At 39.1% G+C, this 21,842-nt stretch overlaps 1 protein-coding gene across 8 annotated transcripts in view; it reads right to left on the reverse strand.

The window, feature by feature from the left end:
• Window positions 1–14,055: 14,055 nt before the first annotated feature.
• Window positions 14,056–21,842, reverse strand: part of ZNF438 (zinc finger protein 438) — a 104,343-nt gene continuing 96,556 nt past the window's right edge. For all 8 annotated transcript variants that reach the window (XM_054020878.1, XM_054020879.1, XM_054020881.1 and 5 more), the window contains 2 exons: window positions 18,452–20,318; window positions 14,056–16,931 (listed from right to left, as the gene is read on the reverse strand). In XM_054020878.1, the coding sequence (XP_053876853.1) occupies window positions 16,322–16,931; window positions 18,452–20,318 (2,477 nt within the window). In that variant the 3' untranslated portion in view covers window positions 14,056–16,321. The remainder of the gene's footprint in view (window positions 16,932–18,451; window positions 20,319–21,842) is intronic.

Raw genomic sequence — 21,842 nt, forward strand, 5'->3', positions numbered from 1 at the left:
ACTGCTCCACTGGTAGCGGCAGTGCCATCGGCACTGGGGCACTCCTGCTAGATGCTTGGAGGCGAGATGGCTTCTGGGACAGTGATGTAGACTTCTCCTCTGGCGTAGGGACATCCCTCAGGAAGGCCAGGCTGGAAAGAAGTGTAGACTATGGATAAGGAAGGAATATATCCGCCGCTGTTACATTAAAGTCTCAGTATGACCTGGTATCCAAGGGATTCCCACAGTTAAGTCTGATGGATCCGGTGCATCTTCAGTGACCAGACGGTCTTTAGATAGATGAGGCGATATCGATAATGAATCCAGACCAGCACTCGTAGATGGAACCAGCGAACATCTATCCTGATACTTCAGTACCGAGGTAACTCAGAATCAGCAGATTTTCTTTTCAGCATCTTGCCCTCTGATTTGGGGATCTTTATCAGTACCAGTTCCTTAGGTTCCATAGACAAGATCTCACCCTACCAGGACAGATTCAAGGAGGAAGTCTGTTTCTTATGGACAGTCCTCAGTGGGATCTGCCCTGCCCATGAGAGTGCCCCCTACTCCCATGGGGAGTCCTAGAAGAACAGGGCTTAGATGCTGAGGGCTCCACTCCAAAGCATGTGCTTGGAGGGGCACTGCTGGTCAGCTGGAGCTAATGTACAGGGAGTACCCCTGGCCCAGATTGAAGAAGGGCCTGATAGCCTTCTCCATCAGATGCTTCTGCAGGCAAATCTCCTGGGCTTCCCAAGTTCTAAGTGGGAAGGAACCACAGATATTGTACTTTGCAGAGAGATGTGCCTCATCCAGACAGTACAGGCAGTGTTGATTTTCATAACTGGTGGAGAAGGATCGAGGGCAGACTTCTGTGAGGCATTTGACATGGTACTTCATGACATTTTGACAAGGTGGGTGAGGTAATATCTTTTATTGGAGCAGCTACTGTTAGTGAAAGAGACATGCTTTCAAGCTACACAGAGCTCTTCTTCAGGTCTGGGAAAGGTACTCAGAATGTCACAGCTAAATACTAGGTGGAACAGGTTGTTTACCATAAATAGTTAACACATATTGTAAGAGGCCATTCAAGGTGAAGCGGACAGTTAATACCTCTGCAGTCACAGGGCAAAAAGGGGGGGTTAGTGGGTTACAGATTTCTGTAATAACGAAGAATATCATCCGAAGAAGTGAGGATTTTACTCATGAAAGCTTATGCCCAAATAAATCGGTTAGTCTTTAAGGTGCCACCAGACTTCTTGTTGTTTTTGTAGATACAGACTAACACGGCTACCCCCTGATACTTGTAATAACGAAGACACTGGATTTGTGGTTTAAGATCATGATTTTCAGTATCTAGCAAAGTTATTTCTTTAAGCTCCCAGGATTGTCTTTTGAAGGTGTTATGCAGGTTTCCTTTGAGAATGAGGACTGAGAGGACAGATATAGAGTGACTGTTTGTGAAAAGTGTTTGGTGATATGATGTTCTTGTCTTTTATCATTTTTCTCTTTGTGTTCATTAGAGACCACGTTGATAGTCTTGTTCTACCCATATAATTGTTATTGGGGCATTTAGTGCATTGGATAATATGACACATATTAAATGGATTAAAAAGTGGCTAACTGATAGGTCTCAAAATATAATTGTAAATGGAGAATCATCATCGTGCATTTCCAGTGTGGTCCCACAGGGATCTGTTCTTGGCCCTAAGCTATTTAACATTTTTATCAATGAACTGAAAGAAAACTGATAAAAGTTTGCAGATGACACAAAAACTGGGGGAATGGTAAGTAATGAAGAGCACAGGTGACTGGTATAGAGCTGTCTTGATCACTTGGTAAGCTGGGCACAAAAACAATATGCATTTTAGTATGGTTAAACTTAAACATACATCTAGGAACAAAGAACGTATGCTATACTTACAGGATGGGGGACTCTATTCTGGGAAGCAGTGACTGTGAAAAAGATTCAGGAACGAGGGTGGATAATCAGCTGATGAGTTTCTAGCATAATGTTATGGCCAAAAAGGCTAATGAAATCCTGGGATGCATAAAGAGGGGTATCTTGAATAGGAGTGAAACTGTTACTTACAGAAACTGGTTCTTCGAGATGTAATGCAGATGTATATTCCAAGTGGGTAGTGGAATATGTAGTAAGAGGAGGCCCTGAGATATAAACCTTGGTATCAGAGGCCTGGTATGAGGCCTAAGGCCTGAACTAAAGTAATGGTCAAGACTTTGCTAACATAAAGCAAAGTTAAGCTGTGAGCCCAAGGAAGGCCCTGCTCACAGAAGCTGGCAAGGAAAGGGCTGATGCTGCAAAAAGATACATACCTAAAAGGTACTGGACACTAGATATCAGAACATTCGGATACTTGCACATTCCACACAGATAACAAGGAACAGGCTGACCCATCCCAATGACAGGGCCAAAAGGGTAATATGATGGATAGAGTTGTTTTGTTCAAACCAACATGTATAAGGTGAAAGGCGACACCTTACTACGTAAAGGGGTTGTACCTTGCTACGTAGAGGAGTTCCACCTCAATACGTCCGGAGTGATGTGTAATCTGTTTGTACCTGTGTATAAGAATGCATCCCTGAGTGGATCTCTTTGTCCAGCCTAGGGGGCAGTGGAAAGTCCCGCCACTGACTGAGCTGAGTCCATTGTCAAGGGAGCATATATGTACTGGCTAGCTGCACCCTAGCAGCATCCTGGACTTCGTTTGCCGGGGAGCTGGAGACTGCATCTCTAAAGGCAATAAACCTGGCCGACGTGCTTTCGTACCTTACTAGAGTCTGTGGTCATTGGGGGTTCTCTTGGGATCTGCTGCGTCAGCTCTCTGCGCAGATCTAGGGCAGCACACGCACGCAGCCGATTGATATCAACATTGAACAGAGCAGAGCACCACACGGGTAGCATCTGACAACAGAATACACATCTGCAGCTACTCGAAGAAGAAAGAGATTATATTACCTCTATTGTTGGCACTGATGTGACTGCTGCTGGAATATTGTTCCAGTTCTGGTGTCCATAATTCAAGAAAGATGTTGAAAAACTGGACAGGATTCAGAGATGAGCCACAACAATGATTAAAGGGTTAGAAAACATGACAGTGATAGACTCAAAGTGCTCAATCTAGTTAGCTTAACAAGGGGAAGGTTAAGGAATGACTTGATTACAGTCTAGACGTAGCTACATGGGGAGCAAATATTTGATAATGGGCTATTTGGTCTAGTGGAGAAAGGTATAAAATGATCCAATGGCTGGAAGTTGAAGCTAGCCAAATTCAGACTGGAAATAAGGTGTAAGTTTTTAAAAGGGTAATTAACCATTGGAACAGTTTACCAAGTGTCATGGTGGATTCTCCTTCATTGCAGTTTTAAAATCATGATTAGATGTTTTTCTACAAAATATGCTCTAGAAATTATTTTGGGTAAATTCTCTGGCCTATATTACACAGGAGGTCAGACTAGACAATCACAATGGACCCTTCTGGCCTTGAAAACTTTCAATCTATAATAGTGTCACTGGTAGCCAAAAGCTCCTCAGATCCTGAAGGAATTGCCCTGGGCCAACCTATCAATAGCTCAGCCCCACTGTACAAGACACTTAATTGGAGCCATTTTCTGCCCAACAGCAGAACTGCTGGTTTCCTTTGAACTCCCAATGGCAGACTTCCTGTAGCACTCGCACAGCTGGAGCCAGTTGTTCCCTGGAAGGTGGAGCACTCCTCTCAGCAGTTCCACTTCCAGAAGATACGACTGCTTTCGCAAGTACTGAGGCAGCACCAACTGGACTCCTCTACACATGGAACAGACTGACTCAAGTCCTCCCCTTCAGCAGTGGGTAAGTACATTACACAAGGAAAACAAGAAGCACCTCTGTAACCTCTTGAATTCTAATTCCTGCCACTGACTCATGTACTCCTTCTGAGGTAATTACCTTATTGGCATCATTAGTGAATTCCATCTGCTATCATGTTGTCCAAAGTCTTTGCTAACCTTTGTAATTTTGTGCCATCTGCAATTGTTGCTATCTCACTGTTCAACCCTTTCTCCAGATTATAAATATATTAAATGCCAGTTCTAACACTTGTGTTTATGGCATCCAACTATCAACTTCTTTCCCTGTTGAAAATTAAGAATTAATTCTTACTCTTTTTTCCTATCTTAAGTTAGTGGTTCATAATAGAACTTCACCTCTCTTCACACAACTACTTAGTTTCCTGTAAAGTTCACTGGTTTCTCAGAAATTCCCCTTGTTCATTTGGTGTTGTAAACTCTTGAGTGGCACAGCTGTGTTCTGTAAATAGCTGCTATGTTCCAGAGGTAGATTAATTTCAGGAGTGAGTGAGAGATTCCATTATATTCCACTGATTTACACTGGACTACTCACAGTGCACAAAGTGAATCAGGGCCATACTTTGTAAAGTGCTCCAGATTTCCAGGTCAGGAATGCACCTCTAACTAGGACAGCACTTATATGTGAAAACCCAGTACAATAGTCAAATGGTAATGAGTTGTGGTGTTGAGGCATAACAGCCCTCAGCAGTCTATTAAAACTAGGTTTTAGAAACAATGTTAAATGTTCTACTAGTAGAGCTGTAAACTAGTTGGATATTCTACCCTCTAGTTAGTATTCTGGTACTTAGTATAGTGAGATATTAACATTGGGAAGTTAAAAAATGGGAAATGTTGCTTTTACTTTATTTCTTAAAGCTTGGTACTTAGAAATAAACTTGGACAACTAATCACTTCAATTTGAAAGTCAACTAAGTATTGCTATTTGCTATAGTTTCTGAAAGTCTTTGGAAGGATTTGGATACATTTAAAGATTTATTAAAACATTGACGTACTTTGCCTATTACAAAGATAGAGGACGAATGGTAGAGGGCTGTGCAGAACTGATACCAGAGAGTATTAAATCTAACCTTGATATCCTGAATGGCAGGTAACCTGAAAGGTGAATGACAAGCTACTTAAGACTTCATTATAACTGCAACATTCATATTTTTTGACTTGATACCTCTGTCACTGTAAACTGCAGATTCAACTGCTTTGTAGACTTAACAGTGATTAAAATTCTAGCATCTATTTTCCACATCAAAGCCGTACTATCATATTAGGTCAGGAAAATATGCAAAAAACGAACTCTGCATATAGAATAAATGACAATTCCAGATGACAAAATTCACGCTTGCTCTCTTTTCCTTCTCTAACAATGAGAACAGATTTTTTTAAATTTTCAAAAGCAAAACAATATTCCTCCAACTATTATAAAGACCATTTTGATAGCTCTTATACTGTAGATACTTTGTTATAGCTGCAGAATTATGAAAATCTAAATCAGGCACAATCACAGAGCATTACTTTTATCTAGAGGAAGTGGTCTACACTCACATAGCTTGTAGGCATTTAGTGCATTGGATAAAAGAGACTTTTTTTTTTTTTTTTTTTTTAAGAGAGTTCTTTATTTAGTGCTCACAGTTCACTAACTTTTTATTTGGAATTGTACTCACTCCGGGATTCCTCAAAACATTGATTATATATTTTAGGCACTAGCAGAAGATTTTGACCGAAGAAAAAACATCTATATTTTCTTTCTTTATATATTTATAATTTGAGTGAAGTAAACCTGAATTCTCATAACTTTATGAGCTAGAAAGCTTTAAACATTAGAAGAGCTTTCCCATAACTTTTAACAGATAATCTTCAAAAGGACAAAACCCCATCCAATGCTGAGTAAACTAAACAGTAATACACTTTAAAAAAAAAACCCCTTTAAATCTAGCTTGTGGATTTACCATCTTACTTTCCTTGTATGCCACTGCAAAAAGAGAATTATTTTTCACAGCTGACAGTGGGTATACTGAGCCTAGGAGGCATATAACTCAAGAGACGTGACAGCATGCTTGAACTGTGCCTGAAAAATGTGACTCATCTAAATGTTGCACAGAAAGAGAGAGAGGATGAGTTTAATTGGTTCTGACTATAGAAGTCAGATCTCAGTTTTCTCTAGAGATGTGCATTGCAGGAAACACTTCCTGAACCTGGATCTGTTATAAAAGGCCTAATTTAATCATGCCTCAAGATCATTTTATAATGCAAAAATGTAGGACACTATTAGGAGATTTAATTATAATATTTTGTAACTAGTAAAAATTATGAAATGTTCATTATTAGAGGCCACAGAGTGGATTATTTGGGAGAACAACATTATGTAATGGCAAAACACAAAAGCAAAGTGAATCCTTTCTTTTTTTTAAAAAGGTTGAAAACAGATATGAATAAATTATACTATTATGCTCAAAATGAAAACACGGGAGAAAAGTGCATTGAATAAAGTAAGTCTATTTACAATGAAGACTTGGAAACAAATTCTTCTTAGGCGACAGGTGACAAGAGTTCAGTGGTAAAAATATTTTCTTGCTCAGTGGATAATGTTAAACGTTTCAAAATACAAACAATTAGCAGTCCTTGCTCAACAAAGCCCATAGAACTGCAAGCTAAGGAGCTTATATTATCCTCCCATTCTAGGGTTAGAATGGAAGCATAGTTCATGGTTGATATGAATTGGTATAGAAACAGTAGGAAATTTGTCCTGTACTCTTTTATCCAGCTACAGATTGCAGATAGATCCACTAAGGGCTTCAGGCTTCTAATGTTTTCAATCACTCAACTTACATAAGCACCTAATTTATCAAAAAGAAATAAAGGGGAAAAAATCCATTCAGTGTTGAAATAGACAGACTGCCACCTGGACTGCTTCCTAACATAAGCAAATCCCAGTGGTAAAGTTTAATACCAGATTTTTGTGCTGTACTAATATATCACTATCAGAAATTGAGTCCTATATGTATTGTTAACCAGCCATCTTAATATGCTTTATAAGAAACTCAAACAATTCAATAATTAATCCAGTTTCCTGGAGGACTCAGATGGCCATTGTCTGTTTCAGGTTTTAGAGCAGCCATAAATATATTGGTACTACGGTAAGCACAGCTTTACATCACTTTAATAAGAAGTAAAGAAAAATAACTGTCCTGGAATACACTGTGTGTAGTTTGGCATATACATTATTTTTACTAACACGGGGAGGTTTAAAAAATGCCACACATTTAATCCTTTTACAGTGGATATTTTTTCTTGATATAAAGACCTGGGAAAGTCTGCCCTTGACAGGCATTAGAATACTTACCTGTGCAGAAATGGTAGTTTGTCTCCTGGTGTGCTGGCACCCTAACCATTTATCAGACTAGCTGTCTCACAAGGTAAAAATAAAATGGTGCTTGAATTTAACAGAATGCAATCAATTTACAAAGCATGGGCTCTGGTTTGGTCTAGTCAGAAGAGATAAGAAAAGTAGACTGGAAAAGCATCATGTAAAATAACACAGGAAATAAAGACTTTTCTTCCCTATAAATTTTTTTCATTCTCTCCAACTGCACATATTAAAAAATGAAGGCACCTCTGAAAAAAAAATATTTTCTCTGCTTTATAGTTTACTGCAGTGATGCAATTCATCTTATTTAATATGCTTAACTGAAATGGTCTTCTGGAGACTGCTACATTTAAAATAACTTCTCACAAACTTTGATTAACTTGACAGAAAATATGGCAGATGACTTTTAATGGCAGGAAGGTGGATTTATTGGCAACAATGTCAGGGTTGCACTTAGCAAGAAATTGGCAGATGATGATAGAAAATGATTTGGATGGGATTCAGACTCCAACAGATGCAAGAGCTAAGGATTGTAAAAGGATTTATTTTAATGGATAAATAGGGTAGAAAATATTTACTTTGGTTAAAAATAAGTGCTTTAAATTAAAACATATAGAAACTAACTTACAGTGAAAACATAGTGCACTGCTTCTGACATGTGGTCAGAAATGCTCCCAAAGGGAAACACATTACCTTTAGCCCCAATCAGGTCACTTATTGCTTCTAGCGTACTGCTTTCCTTGATCAGTTATATATTGACGAGTCATATTAAAGGTGAAGCAGAACAACATTATTTAACATACAGTAAAAGGTACTTCATTTTTATCCTAATTGGCTTAAATGACATTCAGGGCATTCATTATTCATGAAGTGTGACAGGATGGGCAACTCAGAGTCAGAAATTGCAGAAAAAGTACAGAACAGTCAGTGGCAGCACAAGCAATTGTACACCAACTGTGCCTTGGAAAGACCCCTGTTCAGGCCTTGTTTTTACTCACTAGGGTGGCTTTTTGCCAAAAATTTCTCACTGTTGCAGTTCCACCAATTGTAGGGTTACCATATTTAAAAATTAAAAAAAAGAGGACACTCCACGGGGCCGTGGCCCCGCCCCTTCCCCAAAGTCCCTCCCCCAACTCCACCCCTCCCCTGAGCGCCCCGCATTCCCCCTTCTCCCTCCCTGCCACGCGAAACAACTGCCCGAGTGCTACTGGCTTCACTGTTTGCCAGGCAGCCCCCAGACCCTGTGCCCCCAGCCGCAGCCGAAGCCCGAGAGGGGAAGCGCCTGGCCGGGGGCGCAGGGTCTGTAGGCTGCCCAGCAAACCGTGAAGCCGGTAGTGCTCGGGCAGCTCGGCTCTTCAGCTACACAAAGCTGAGGTGTCTGGGGGGGAACAGCAGCAGCAGCCACCACAGTGGAATCCGCCTGCAGCTCGCAGCCTGCCGGAGCTGCTCTAAGGTAAGCAGGGGACTCGTATTTTCCCAGATATGTTCGGCTTTTTGGCAATTCCCCCCGGACGGGGATTTGAGGACCAAAAATCCGGACATGTCCAGGAAAATCCGGACGTATAGTAACCCTAACCAATTGTAGCCATGGCAGTTTTGCCAACTCTTATGGTTTTATTGCCAAATCTTGTGATGCTTAATATTTTTAACCACTCCAGGTCATAAAACATCAGAATATCTTCTTTCATTTAAAAAAAAAAAAGATTCTAGCTCTCATGGTTGCAAAGAAAACCTGAATGCTTAAAAACCAGAAAGCAAATAAAAGAGAACCCAAACTTCTTGTTATTAAAAACTGTATATTTTAAGCCAATCTCATGTTTTTGAGGGGCCTGACTCATGATTTTTGAGCAATTGGGGATGCCACTACTGCAAAAGTGGGAATACTAATGTAGACAAAGTTCCAGGTAATGCCAGCATTTAAACCACCATTTCATATAGATCTGGTGGTAACTGCAGAATTAGAAGAGCTGGTGCTTAAAACATCAGATGCTGCAATGAGCCCTGACTACACTAGAACTGCCACTTCTGGAGCTAAGTTGGTGGTAATAACTTTGGATATTTTTACCAAGAAGCGTAGCATGGCCCACCCCCTAGTGCAAGTAGCTTACATACCTATTCAGGCCTACACTAAAACTGCAAACAAGAGAGCCATTCGCGATGTCCACTTTGCTGAGGCAGACATTTGATACTTAATAACTAAATATTTCATGTAGGCCACAGAACAGGCAATGGGCCCTGTTTTAAAATTCTGTCAGGATGGATCTGAACTACTGCATTGTATCCTCACATCTAGGTTCAGCTCTAGAGAAATTTAGGATTGTACAGTCCAGCCTGCTTTAAAAGCACACAAAGATTACAGGATCCCAGCTAATTACTGTACCTCCCTCTGTCATAGCTACAGTTCATTTGTGACTCCTCAACTCGTGTTTCCAACTATTTCTCACTATTTTACCTCCAGGAGTCTTTGAAGGAGCTATTCCAATAATTTGATACACATAAAAGTAAAATTTTACCTTGACAGCAAGAACTAAAAGGCGTTTTCCTCAATAAGGGTAAAAAATATAGTTCTCAAAAACCTGTACCAATACTAAAGGCTAGATTGTGTGAAGTGGGAGGGTTTAGTTGGAAGGTGCAGGGAAGCTCCACCTCCACAGTCTCAGGCCTGTGTACAATAGAACTAGCACAATTTATGCCAATCTTCACTCTGACTACTTTATTTCCAGGTTCCTCCTCCTCTTATCAGCAATTTTCCACCTTTGACTCAGCTCTTTGGAGCAATGACCATCTCTTCCTATATTTTTTTCTAGCACTAGCACAATGAGTCCCTAATCTGGATTGGCTGCTACCACAATACAAATATTAATCAACACTCACATAAGAGAAAAACTGTATTCTGTGTTGGGCTACTAGCACCAGATATGGAACTATTAGCTAACAATGATCATGTGACTGAGGAGTGTGTATTTGGAAACCCCATCCACAGCCAAAACTGCAGAGTGAAATGCCAACCAGCAGTATTTGGTTTGATTTCCACTGCCCTGGTCATGACAGGGTAGATCACTCACACGCCCCACGGTAGAATTTTGTCCAAAGTAGGGTAGACCTGGAAATATTTACTACAAATTAATATGTTATTTTCACTAATTTATTTTTAAAACGGTGACAAGTAATTTATAAAAAGAACAGGAGTACTTGTGGCACCTTAGAGACTAATAAATTTATTTGAGCATAAACTTTCGTGGGCTACAGCCTACTTCATCGGATGCATGTAGTGGAAAATACAGTAGGAAGATAGATAGATATATATATACACACCCACCCACACACAGAACATGAAACAATGGGTGTTACCATACACACTATAAGGAGAGTGATCAGTTGAGCTTTTATCAGCAGGAGAGGGAAAAAAACACCTGTTTGTAGTTGTAGTAAGATGAGGCCCTGAAATATAAATTCTTGTGTCAGAGGCCTAGTCTGAGGCCTGAAGCCTGAACCAAAGTACTTCCAGGCACTGCTAAGCAAAAGCTGGGCTGTGAGCCAGAGGCAGGCCCCGCTCACAGAAGTTGGCGAGAAGAAGGTTGTTAGAAGCAGGTGCTTAACATATAAGTGCTAATAAGAGGAACTTGTGCCAAGATGGCACCTGGACAGCCCAATACAAGGACACACCATAGACATAACAAGGAACAGGCAAGTGCATCTTAAAGACAGGACAGCATGATGGATAGATCTGCATGTCTGGAACAACATGATCAAAGGGGAGACAGCACCCCAATGAGCCAAGAAGCTGTACCTCAATACGTCAGCAGGGATGAGTAATTTGTCCTGTAACTGTATAAAAGTAGGTCCCGGAGTGCATATCTTTGACCAGCCTAGGGGGCAGTGGAAAGTCTCGCCACTGACTGAGCTGTGTCCATTGCCAGGGGACACATATTCATAGTATGTCCTGTAGAGTCTATAGGAAACTATTACTGTGCTTCGTTTGAAAATAAACCTGGCTCGGGTTCCTTCGTACCTTACTAGAGTCTGTGGTCATTGGGGGTTCTCTCGGGGTCTGCTGTGTCAGCTATCTGTGCAGAGCTGGGGCAGCACACAGAGGGAACACGCACGCAGCTGACTGTTATCATCATCGAACAAGAGCAGAGCATCACACTGGTAGCTCCTGACAACAGTAGTGGTAATGAAAATGGCCCATTTCCAGCAATTGACAAGGAGATATGAGGAACTGTGGGGAGGCGGAGGGGGGAAATAAGCGTGGGGAATTAGTTTTACTTTGTGTAATGGCCCATCCACTCCCAGTCTTTGTTCAAGCCTAATTTAATGGTGTCCAATTTGCAAATTAATTCCAATTCAGCAGTCTCTCGTTGGAGTCTGTTTCTGAAGTTTTTTTGTTGTAATATTGTGACTTTTAGGTCTGAAATCGAATGGCCAGGGAGACAGAAGTGTTCTCCAACTGGTTTTTGAATGCTATGATTCTTGATGTCTGATTTGTGTCCATTTATTCTTTTACGTAGAGACTGTCCGGTTTGGCCAATGTACATGGCAGAGGGGCACTGCTGGCACATCTCTCCTGCTGATAAAAGTTCAACTTAACTGATCACACTATAGTGTGTATAGTTACACCCATTGTTTCATGTTGTGTGTGTGTGTGTGTAAATATATATATTAATTCCTACTGTATTTTCCACTACATGCATCCAATGAAGTGGGCTGTAGCCCACGAAAGCTTATGCTCTAATAAATTTGTTAGTCTCTAAGGTGCCACAAGTAGTCTGTACCCGCAAAAAGAACAGGAGTAACACGGCTGCTACTCTGAAACAAGTAATTTATAGCAACTGAAGCAACTTTTAATCTCTGTCATCCCAGTATAAACCTGGAGTATCTCCAAGGTAACTTCTCTGGATTTACCCCAGGTAAGAGAAATCACAATCACAACCCATTATTTCTAGGAAAATGGAAGTGACAATACCCACCTGGAGAAGTTGGCCAGAAAAGTAAATGTGCATAGTCAGCCTCTTTCATGCTAAAGTAAACAGTGCTACACCGTATCAATTTTCAGAGACTAAAGTCTAAACTAATAAAATTGTCACAGAGGTAAAAAAGCATATTATTGGTACTTACTGCAATTTTTGAAAACAAATTACACCAAACTATTAGCAGCTCACTTAAATTTCTGAAATTTTTCTTAGTTTAACCCCCAAAACCTTGCAATTTATACTTTGGAACCTAACAGAAGAGTCAGCCATACACAGGCAGTCACATGCTCAGGCCCCAATCCTGCACGTTGCTCCATGCAGGCAGATACTTGTGTAGAGTCTCACTGAATACTACGTGTCTTTATGCAGATGTGTGTGCGTGTGTGTGTGTGCGCGTAGGATGATGGGGTTTGTCCATGAAGACCAGCTTGGACGATCAGGCCCATTCATTATTACTAATCAAGAAAAAATGAGAACAGTTTAAGAAACAGAGGGGAAACCCCCATACTGTGATGAATCAGCTGTAAAACTGTGCATTAAAATGAGAACAATCAACCTTTGCCACTCCTTTTAAGCCATCATATATACTTTTCTTTAAGAGATCACAATTTTTCTTGTGTCATTCAGTGCACAGACATTTTCATACTTCAGAGCTATAAGGAATTTGACAAGTAAACCTATTAAAGTTATAACATTTTAATCTTTATGTTTGATAAACACAAACCAAAATTGTACAGGTTGATAATGGTAAACTCAACATTAGTTGAATTTATAGTTATAAATGTCCTTCCAAAACAAATGAATATATAGGTGGATGTATTGTAGAAATATAATAAACTACATGGTTGGGCCTAGATAAGCTGGTGATTTTCAAACATCAGCACCATCTGCATAAAGTTAAAACTTAAATCTGCTCTCCTAAATTCCTGTTCATCCTTCTTATGACACTTTTTCCCAAAAGTGCAGCAAATGGTAGATAAAATAAGTATCTAACAAGGCACAACAGTAGCTCTGATGGAGCTAAACGGCAGAGATCTAAATTTTAATAAATAAATGAAGTTTAGCAATTATTGCCAGCAATCATGTCAAGCAGGCCATAGGAAACTGTAGCGGTGGGGCTGGAGAAGGGCAAGATTCTGCAAGCCAGAGAAGGCAATGGAACTCATCCAGCTTTGCTTATTTATGGCATGCTGATGAAGGAACAACCTTTCCATATGAGGAACAGCTTTAAAGTTGAACAGTGAAGCTGAAACAGTTTTAGAAAGGAAGAAAACAAACAGAGTACCAAAAACTACAGCTACAAAAACAATGACATTCATTTCAATAATTTTAAAAATCTTTTATGTGCAAAAACAGATGTTAACTTGTCCAACTTTGAGGTAAACAGAAAACTGTACTCATGACAACCACTTTGTTTAGCAGTAAATTTGTTCTATTTAATGGTGCTGTAAATAGGCTTCCACATGTTGCTTCCGAATATCATCATATTGAGTACAAATTCCAAGCAAAAGCACATGTAAGGCAAAGTATAGATCTGTAATTAATACTGAACAATTTTCAAATACCCAAAACTTTGTATTTCCTTGCACCGGCTATTATAATCATAAAAACCTGAAATTTATAAAATATGTCTCAACCTTTTTGTTTTAGTGACTGATTATAAGCACTCAAGATGACACTGAGAAGTAGCTTAGAACCATGGTCTCATCTGCCTTTAAACTGATGAAATATGAGGATCTTTTATGCCTCTCTGGCTCTTTTACCCATTGTCAAGGGGCTGAATAAAGAGGAAGTGAGGATCTCATGGCATGGCTTGTGAAGAATTCTAATTCTTATTTTAAAAGAAAAATCACCACAGATGCTTTTCTATATATATATATATATATATATATAAAATGAAAATTAGTATTTGTTGTTTAGTGAACCAAAAAAAAAAAAAAGGGTAAATGTGTGTGCTTGCCCTTCCATCTTGCTGGCTCTGTTGCAGCAGCATTTTGTCAAATATTTTCTTAGGGTTTTTCCAAGAACTGCTCTGACATCACTAATGCTACTCCTGAACAGAAGGAAGAGAATAAAGCTGTATCTATTTAAGCTCCTTTAAAAATACATTGGAAGGAAAGGGGATTTTTTTTTGGGAGGGCGGAATTAATATTTGCAATAAAAAACATGAGCAGAACAGAAAGGAAGATTTTTTTATTTGCAAGGTTTTGGCTAGATCTTAAAACAAAGGGAGGACAAAAAATTAAAACCCATGTCCTTTTAAACATGACGGTTGTAACATCTTTAAATTATTATTTAATGAAAACAAAAAGTGAGTGTTACACAATTTCCTTTGATGTGTTTTAACTATATAACTAGAGGAGGAATTATTCTTATATTCTAGAATTTAGTCTCAAAGACACCAGTCTAAACAGCTTGAATTTGAAAATTAGCAAAGGCTAATTCAGAAGTGTCCTTCTCAATGAAAACATGCTAATTCAGGAAAGAATACTTCTTAGTGTAAATACACTGTACTATATGAAATATACTCCTTGCTTGAAAAGAAACACTCAACTTTAAAAGTATTCCTTTCTACATGTTCTGCACATGTTTACTTCATCTATTCAGTAAGAGTACATGTGAAAGTACAATATGGATACACGTTAGCATCAGAGAATGAACAGTTTTTATATCTACAGGCAGTAGAGATTTACAAGTCATCAAAACCACCCACCAGAACATAAAATAAAGTATTTCAGAACTAGTTTGGCATATGAAAATAGTATCTTTCTGATAAAAGTTAAAGTAATGAAACCACCAAGCATTTGAATCAATGGGAATTTGGGGGGAAGTTGTCAAATTCTACAGGGACTTTTCCCCCTCCTCAAACAATGCTGTTTCTGTGAGATTTTTCCTTTTTGTTTTCTATTTTATTTGGCTCCAGTCTCATACTTAAACACCAAACAGCGTTATAGGATAAGGAATGTCATTCAAAAGTTATCGGCTTATCAAACTTTTACTGATGTTACAGAAAACACAGAAAAATCATGTAATATCTTCCAGGATCTCACTATGAGAATCCAACACTTTTTAGGCCCTATCTTCCTATGTTCCCATAACCAGGCTAAAGTCTTGGACTTTTCAGAGTTTTAGCAAAGTAGTATGTGCCTACCTCAGACTTTCTATGGATAATTCTTCCATGACTGCACTACCACAGGTACAGCTCGACAGATGGTAGAAATGGAAGAAGCAATAGGGTAAAAGGAGCACCAGCATTTTTATCATTGTCATCTTACCTCCTTTGAGCACTGTTAGACAACATAGTACCTACTTTAGTGTCTCCAAAAGAGTCTAGGTGTAAACAAGATTTTAGCTCATAGTAGCATAAACACAACTTTTAGGCAGTGTCTACATTGGCTGGCCAAACAATATGGGAACCCCATTTGGTCCCAACAGACTTTAAACAAGGCTTATAACCTTGATTGCTAGTGCAGAAGGAATCAAAGAGCCAGCAGTGTGAAGAATATCAAACTTTTTTTTTTTTTTTTTTTTTAAGAAAGCTTAAGTTCTGAAGACTTCTAAAGAAATCCATACTCCTTGGAGTTCATTAATACTTTTTCTTGTGGTTTTCTATTGTCCCATATCTATAAGCATAAAAACATTAAATCTTATCATGCACCCAGAAAACTGCATGCATATATACATTTCCCATAAAATCTGGAGGCACTGCTAAGACTGAAAGTTATATTTTCAATCTGGTTTGTCATTCTGTACAAGAAGAACATTTGTACGCCATTACTTTACAAAGGGCAACATTAATGTCTCCGAGTACAACAGAATATAATATACGTTCCTCCCTTTTTCTTCTTAATTTCAACCTCTAACATTTCTGCATACTTGTTTCTGTGAAGGTCCTTGTGCATCAATATTAAGTATGGCATTATATAACAGGCTTGTGTGTATGTATATATATCTGAAAAGGCCTACGGTGAGAATTAAGAGTTTTGTATTCAGCAAACAAACCTAAACTACATGTAAAACCACTGCAACTGATCACCAAAGAGAATGAGTGAATTAATTGTAAATTTTTGTTACATTGCAAATCAGACACAAATAAATCAGTAACCTTGGAAACGGAATACTTTTCTAGCTGAATTTTGCCACTGCTTCATTTTTCAGCGTTATTAGAAAGTTCAATAACTCCCTGTTTGGAGAATGAATTAAAAATAGTCCAAAGAACAGAGGGGTCTTCACAATTATGATGATTCTGCCAATGACTGAAAAGCCCCTCTTTTCTTCCAAATACCTGCTTGCATAAAATGCAGTTATAATCAGCTTTACACCAAATTTGAATTTTTTTATTTTGTGTGGCACAACCAAAATTTTGCAACTCCTTTCCTGGTTCACTGTTACCTGATGGAATAACCTCACTTTTAGTTAAAGTATCAAAATTATTTTGATGAAGATATATTTGCCTTTTCAGTTTTGGAAAAGCATAGAACTCTTCCTCACAAGTGCCATGTTTGATTGGATTTCGTCTCTCTTTGCGCTGCTTCCAGAAATGAGCTGCATGTTTGATCAGTTCTTCCTGAGCTCCCTTGCCTCCCTGTAGAATTCCTTCTTTTATTCTTCCTGGGAGCTCCTCGCCATGAAAACACAACAAATGAAACTTCATCTCAGCAAAAGACTGTGCAGTAAACTGGCATCTGGCACATTTGATCTGTAATTTGACTTCTGTTTGACTCTGAAATAAATCTTCAAAATTGAATTTATTTCCCCTAAAACAGGAAGAAAAAAAAGGAATATGTATGCTATTTCAATACTAGCCATGTTTGGAATTAGAATGGAAATTTCTAATCTTCTAAATTTTAAGAAGTGGAAAAGGAGGAGGAATTTATGGAACATTATATTTACTTTATTAAAACCAGACATTTTTACTGCACCAAAAAATTTAAAATTCTGCACACGATATTTTAAAATTCTGCAAATTTTATTTCTCAAATAAATGTGGAGGCTCCAGCATGGCATTGGTGAGCACAGGCCACTGGCTGCACAGAAGTGGGAGATCACTGTGCAGTCCACCCCACCCCCGGGGACACTGACTCAGCAGTCAGGCTGCACCGAACTCTGACACAGTGCAAGGTCCCAGCCTGCCCCTCTGTATGGGCAGGCAGGCTCAGCAAGGCAGGATCCAAATGTGGGGGAGCTTACTGTGGGAGGAACCAGGTGTGGGTTAAGAGGGTTCTGTGTGGGGCAATCTGGGTGCAGGTGGCTCAGTGGGAATCCAGGTGCAATCTGGATGCACAGCAGCTTGTTGTGGGTTCTGGGTGCAACAGTAATGGGACTCTGCAAGTGGATCCAGATGAAGGTGGCTGGGGCTCAGCGGGGGGGGGGGGAGGGAGGGGAGACAGGGGAGTGTTGGTGTGTGTGTGGGGGGGATAGAGCTCAGCAGGAGGGTCTGGGTCTGGAGGGTCCAGATGCCAGGGGAGTGGGGTTCAGTGGGCTGGGGATCCAGGTTCAGCTGGTTGGGGCTCAGTGGGGTGGGGGTGCGGTTGGTTCGCCAGGGCGGTCCAGGTGCAGGGGGAGTGGGGCTTATCGGGGGAGAAAGGGGTTCTGAGTGTGGGGGGGGAGGAGGCTCGGCAGGAGGGTCTGAGTATGAGGGGGTCTGGATGCCCAGGGGTTGGGCAGATGGGGGAGCAGCTCCCTGTACAGGGATCCCTCCCCCTGTAGCTGAGGAGCGATGATTAGGGACAGGGGTCTCTGGGGGCAGCCAGGGAACAAGGAACCGGGGGGCCAAAGCAAGTTTGATACAACGCGGTCTCACCTATAACGTGGTGAGATTTTTTGTCTCCCGAGGACCGCGTTATATCAGGGTAGAGGTGTACCATTCTTTTTAAAAATACAAATTGGAAAGAATACAGATGAGAACAAGGCTAAAAAGCAGGACTAAATATTAGGAAATACTTTTTAACTGTAAGAAGTCAGGGAATGAAAAAAAATCGCAGCTCCACTATCGGTTGTGGTATTATTTTAAACAGGAAATATTCAGGACTAAACTAAACACCAATCAGTCAATGATAATTTAGGATTAATAAATCCTGATGGACTATAGGAGGAAAGGGATGGACTAGATGACTGACTAGAGAGGTCTAACAAAATTTGCAAGCAGCTCTGAATCTCACCTTGGAAGAAAAAGTTAATAAAAATAAAAAACTTTTATAGTAAATAGGAGTCCATGTATGACACTGAAATAATGAAATCATTTTCTTATTGCCATTTAACTTGTATATGCACTCACCTCTCTATTGTTTCTTCTGCTCCTTTTATATTTATGTCTCTATTCTTTAAAGCATCTTGCAGTTGCTGTTCACCTATGGAGTGCTCGGTGCTGATAACAACCCTGTGTACTTCCTTCAGATGGCCAAAGTATACTCTTGCATGGCCAAATACTTTGGCACAAAACTCACAACACAGACGTTTCTTGAGTCTACCTTCATTGTGATGAAGCTTCATGTGAGTGCTTAGGCTTCCTGAATGAACATATGCTTTCTGGCAAATTCGACAGCTATAAGGCCGTCTATTTGTGTGTGTGTTCATGTGGTCCTGAAGATGGTGTTTAAATTGAAAGTTGTGGTTACAGACATGGCACTTATGCCATGGCTTAGGTACAGCAGAAAATAAATTTCTACACAGATCACTTTGTTTAGCAGAAGTGACATCACTCTGCTTATAGCTTAAATATTTATTTGGAAGTGTATCATTTAAGAAAATGTCTTGTTCTATGCAGTCAGGAACCTGAGTCTCTATTATAGCCGCAGAAGTCAGTGGAGCTAAAGCCTGCATAACTACAGGTTTTGGTCTGATACTACGGTATTTTTTAACTGACTCAGCCCTACTGTCTTTTGATTCATGGGGATCAACTTTTACTCTCTCTTTACCCTCTCTAAATTTATTAATGATGCACTTTCTTCTTTTGGTCTGAAATGCCAATATATCATCTGGGGTTCTTCGTTTTCTGCCTCTTCTCTTAGAGGCGACACCATTCAATTTCTTTAGATTATCAACATCCAGTTTAGTGACTGGACTGAAGGTATTTTCACGGGGGGCTTGTTTGGAGATTTGTGCAAAAGATATTGCTAGTAGTTTATCATAAACTCTGGTAGAAACATTAAAGGTTTTTACCAAAGGTGGTATTTTTTCACATTCAGGTCTTCGCCCAGGAGTAGATGTAGCCACAGTGTTAGAATTTTGTTTAGATTTACAGAACATTGCACTTTTCATTTTTGAATATGGCAAAATAGGAAGTTTTCCTTTTGGTGCGGACTGAGTCAATTGAACTTCATTGCCAAATATTGCCGGTGACAGGACCGTGACAGAATTTGTAGAATTCACCAGTTTTTCTTCAAGTTTCTCAGATGTTATGACTGAACCTTTTGTGGCTTCAATAGTTGATTTCATGGAATGTAGATTTATTTTCACAGGATTACTTGGATTCATTGGCTTGGACAAACATTCTTTAATGACAGATGGTCCCGAAATACTATCTTCAGCAGTTTCGGTTTTATTTAGTAAAGGAGATCCAGATTCTACACAGTTGTTTTCACTGAGTAAAGTAGCAACTGTACTTTCAGTAGAACCATGATCAATTAAAATAACTTGTTCAGATGAATCTGTAGTAGAATGAGCTTCAGGAAGATCTCCAGTTGAAGTAGTCATTGCTGGTGTCTGTGATGAAATTTGTACCTTGCTGGGAATCTTGTTATGTGCACTTGAAGAAGAGGTTTGAATTGTTTTTTTGTCAATCAACAATTTATTTTTTACAGATTGATACCTAGGAATAGGTAGTTTGAGGTTTTCAGGAGGGGGCACATTTGATTGTTGAATTTGTTGTGCTGCCAGTGCAGGGGTGATATGTGGTAAAGCTACAAGAGAAAAAGTTCCCTCACAACCAGCAACTTGCATTAGAGTATAGTTTTGTGTTGGCATTATAAGTGGTTTAGAGCTTGCAGATGAAATAGGATTAGTTTGTTCAGGAAGAACAGATGGAAGACACGACCCTGATGTTATCACTTTAGGTACCATCTTTGGTGCAATTGTCCTAAACTGACTTTTATTCTGAAAACCTTTTCCACTTCTTATTATCCCAGAAGAGGATTTCCGTTTATCTGAAATAATGAAATAAAACACACAAACATGTAATATGATGTATAACAACTTTTTAAAAAAAATTACTTTATCAAAAAGGAATTTGTTTAGGAGGGTTTCCATTTCACAAAAGCTTACTAGAAATATCTGGGTACGTAAACTACCACTCGCTTATGTATAGAACGGTTCGCTTTTCATAGACAAACGGAAAGGCGAATAAACCTGAGAAGATTCAAGTAATGTGTTTGGCTATACTTAAGCCCCTTCATTTTCAGTTTTAAAAGATTTTTACCAAAAAAGTCCCGGGTTTTACAGAAAGTATTATTCATTTTTTTCTGATTTTTACCTTACTTTTGTATCATTCAAATATATTAAAAATAACCTTGTTTTATTAGGAAAATACAATACATTGCATGAAATATATGTATTATGATAATACATTAGTCTGCGTGTATATGCAAAGCTGCCTGTTGAAGTAAGGCAATGTATTAGTCTAGAAAATACACACAAACAGGTACGCAAGCTCTGAAGTGCGTGCGCATCTGAGTGCTGACAAATCTCACACCCACCACATACACATTTCAAGCTGTTAGCAGATAATGGTATAAAGATTTGACACACTAAAATGGGAAGAAAATGAAAATCTATATCAGAATACATTTCAGAACACAAGAAACAAAACAGGAGAAAAGGATGAAGTTGACTGTATGCAATAAAAATGGTGTTGCCCAATTATTAAATGTAAATATTTCTAGGTGTAAGTCTACAATAGTAAACTGTTTATTCAAATGAAAAGTTTTATATGGGATTAGGGATATAATAAACACTGATAAATTCCGAGGAAAAATTAAATAAAACAACAATTGAAAACGAAGGGCCCTAGCTATACTTAACACCTGCAAACAAAAATGTTAGTTTCTCTTCATCTGACCAATAATTCTAAAACGTTTTCCACTCTACATCATACATTATCTTCATTTCCAGCACTTATCTTCATCAGCCTCTTCTACACTAGAAAAAATGGTATTACTATTCCAGCAATAATACTGCTGCATTGGTATTAGGAATGGTGTAAATTCTTGTGTAGACAGGACTCAGGTATTTTTGGTACCGTGGCATGAAAATGTGCTCAGAGCCGTTCCAATTGTTGTGGACTCTGTCTACAATAAGAGTAAAAAATTTTTTAATGCAAACACACCCATGCTGAGCATGCCTTTCTACCTGCCATGCTATCTTTCAATTCCTTTTTAACACTTGTGGGGTTTTTAGATATAGACAGAACTCATCTGATATTTCAAAGATTACTGCTACAAAACATGTAAATGTAACTTGGGATAAAATGTACTGCCAGCAAAAACTTATCACTCTTATTTCTGCCTGTTGAAATGATATGCACTTTGGCTGTGTAGCACCAGAGTTCCATTTAAAGCTACGGTTGTAGTTCTATTCCCTTGTTGGACTCTTTTTTTAAAAAGCTTTCCTCAGACTTTTATAATGTTTTTACAATTAAATCACAGACATTTTAAAAGTGAGTCAACTCCTTT

Source organism: Malaclemys terrapin, chromosome 2 (genome assembly GCF_027887155.1).
Source record: "Malaclemys terrapin pileata isolate rMalTer1 chromosome 2, rMalTer1.hap1, whole genome shotgun sequence".
Lineage (NCBI taxonomy): Eukaryota > Metazoa > Chordata > Testudines > Emydidae > Malaclemys > Malaclemys terrapin.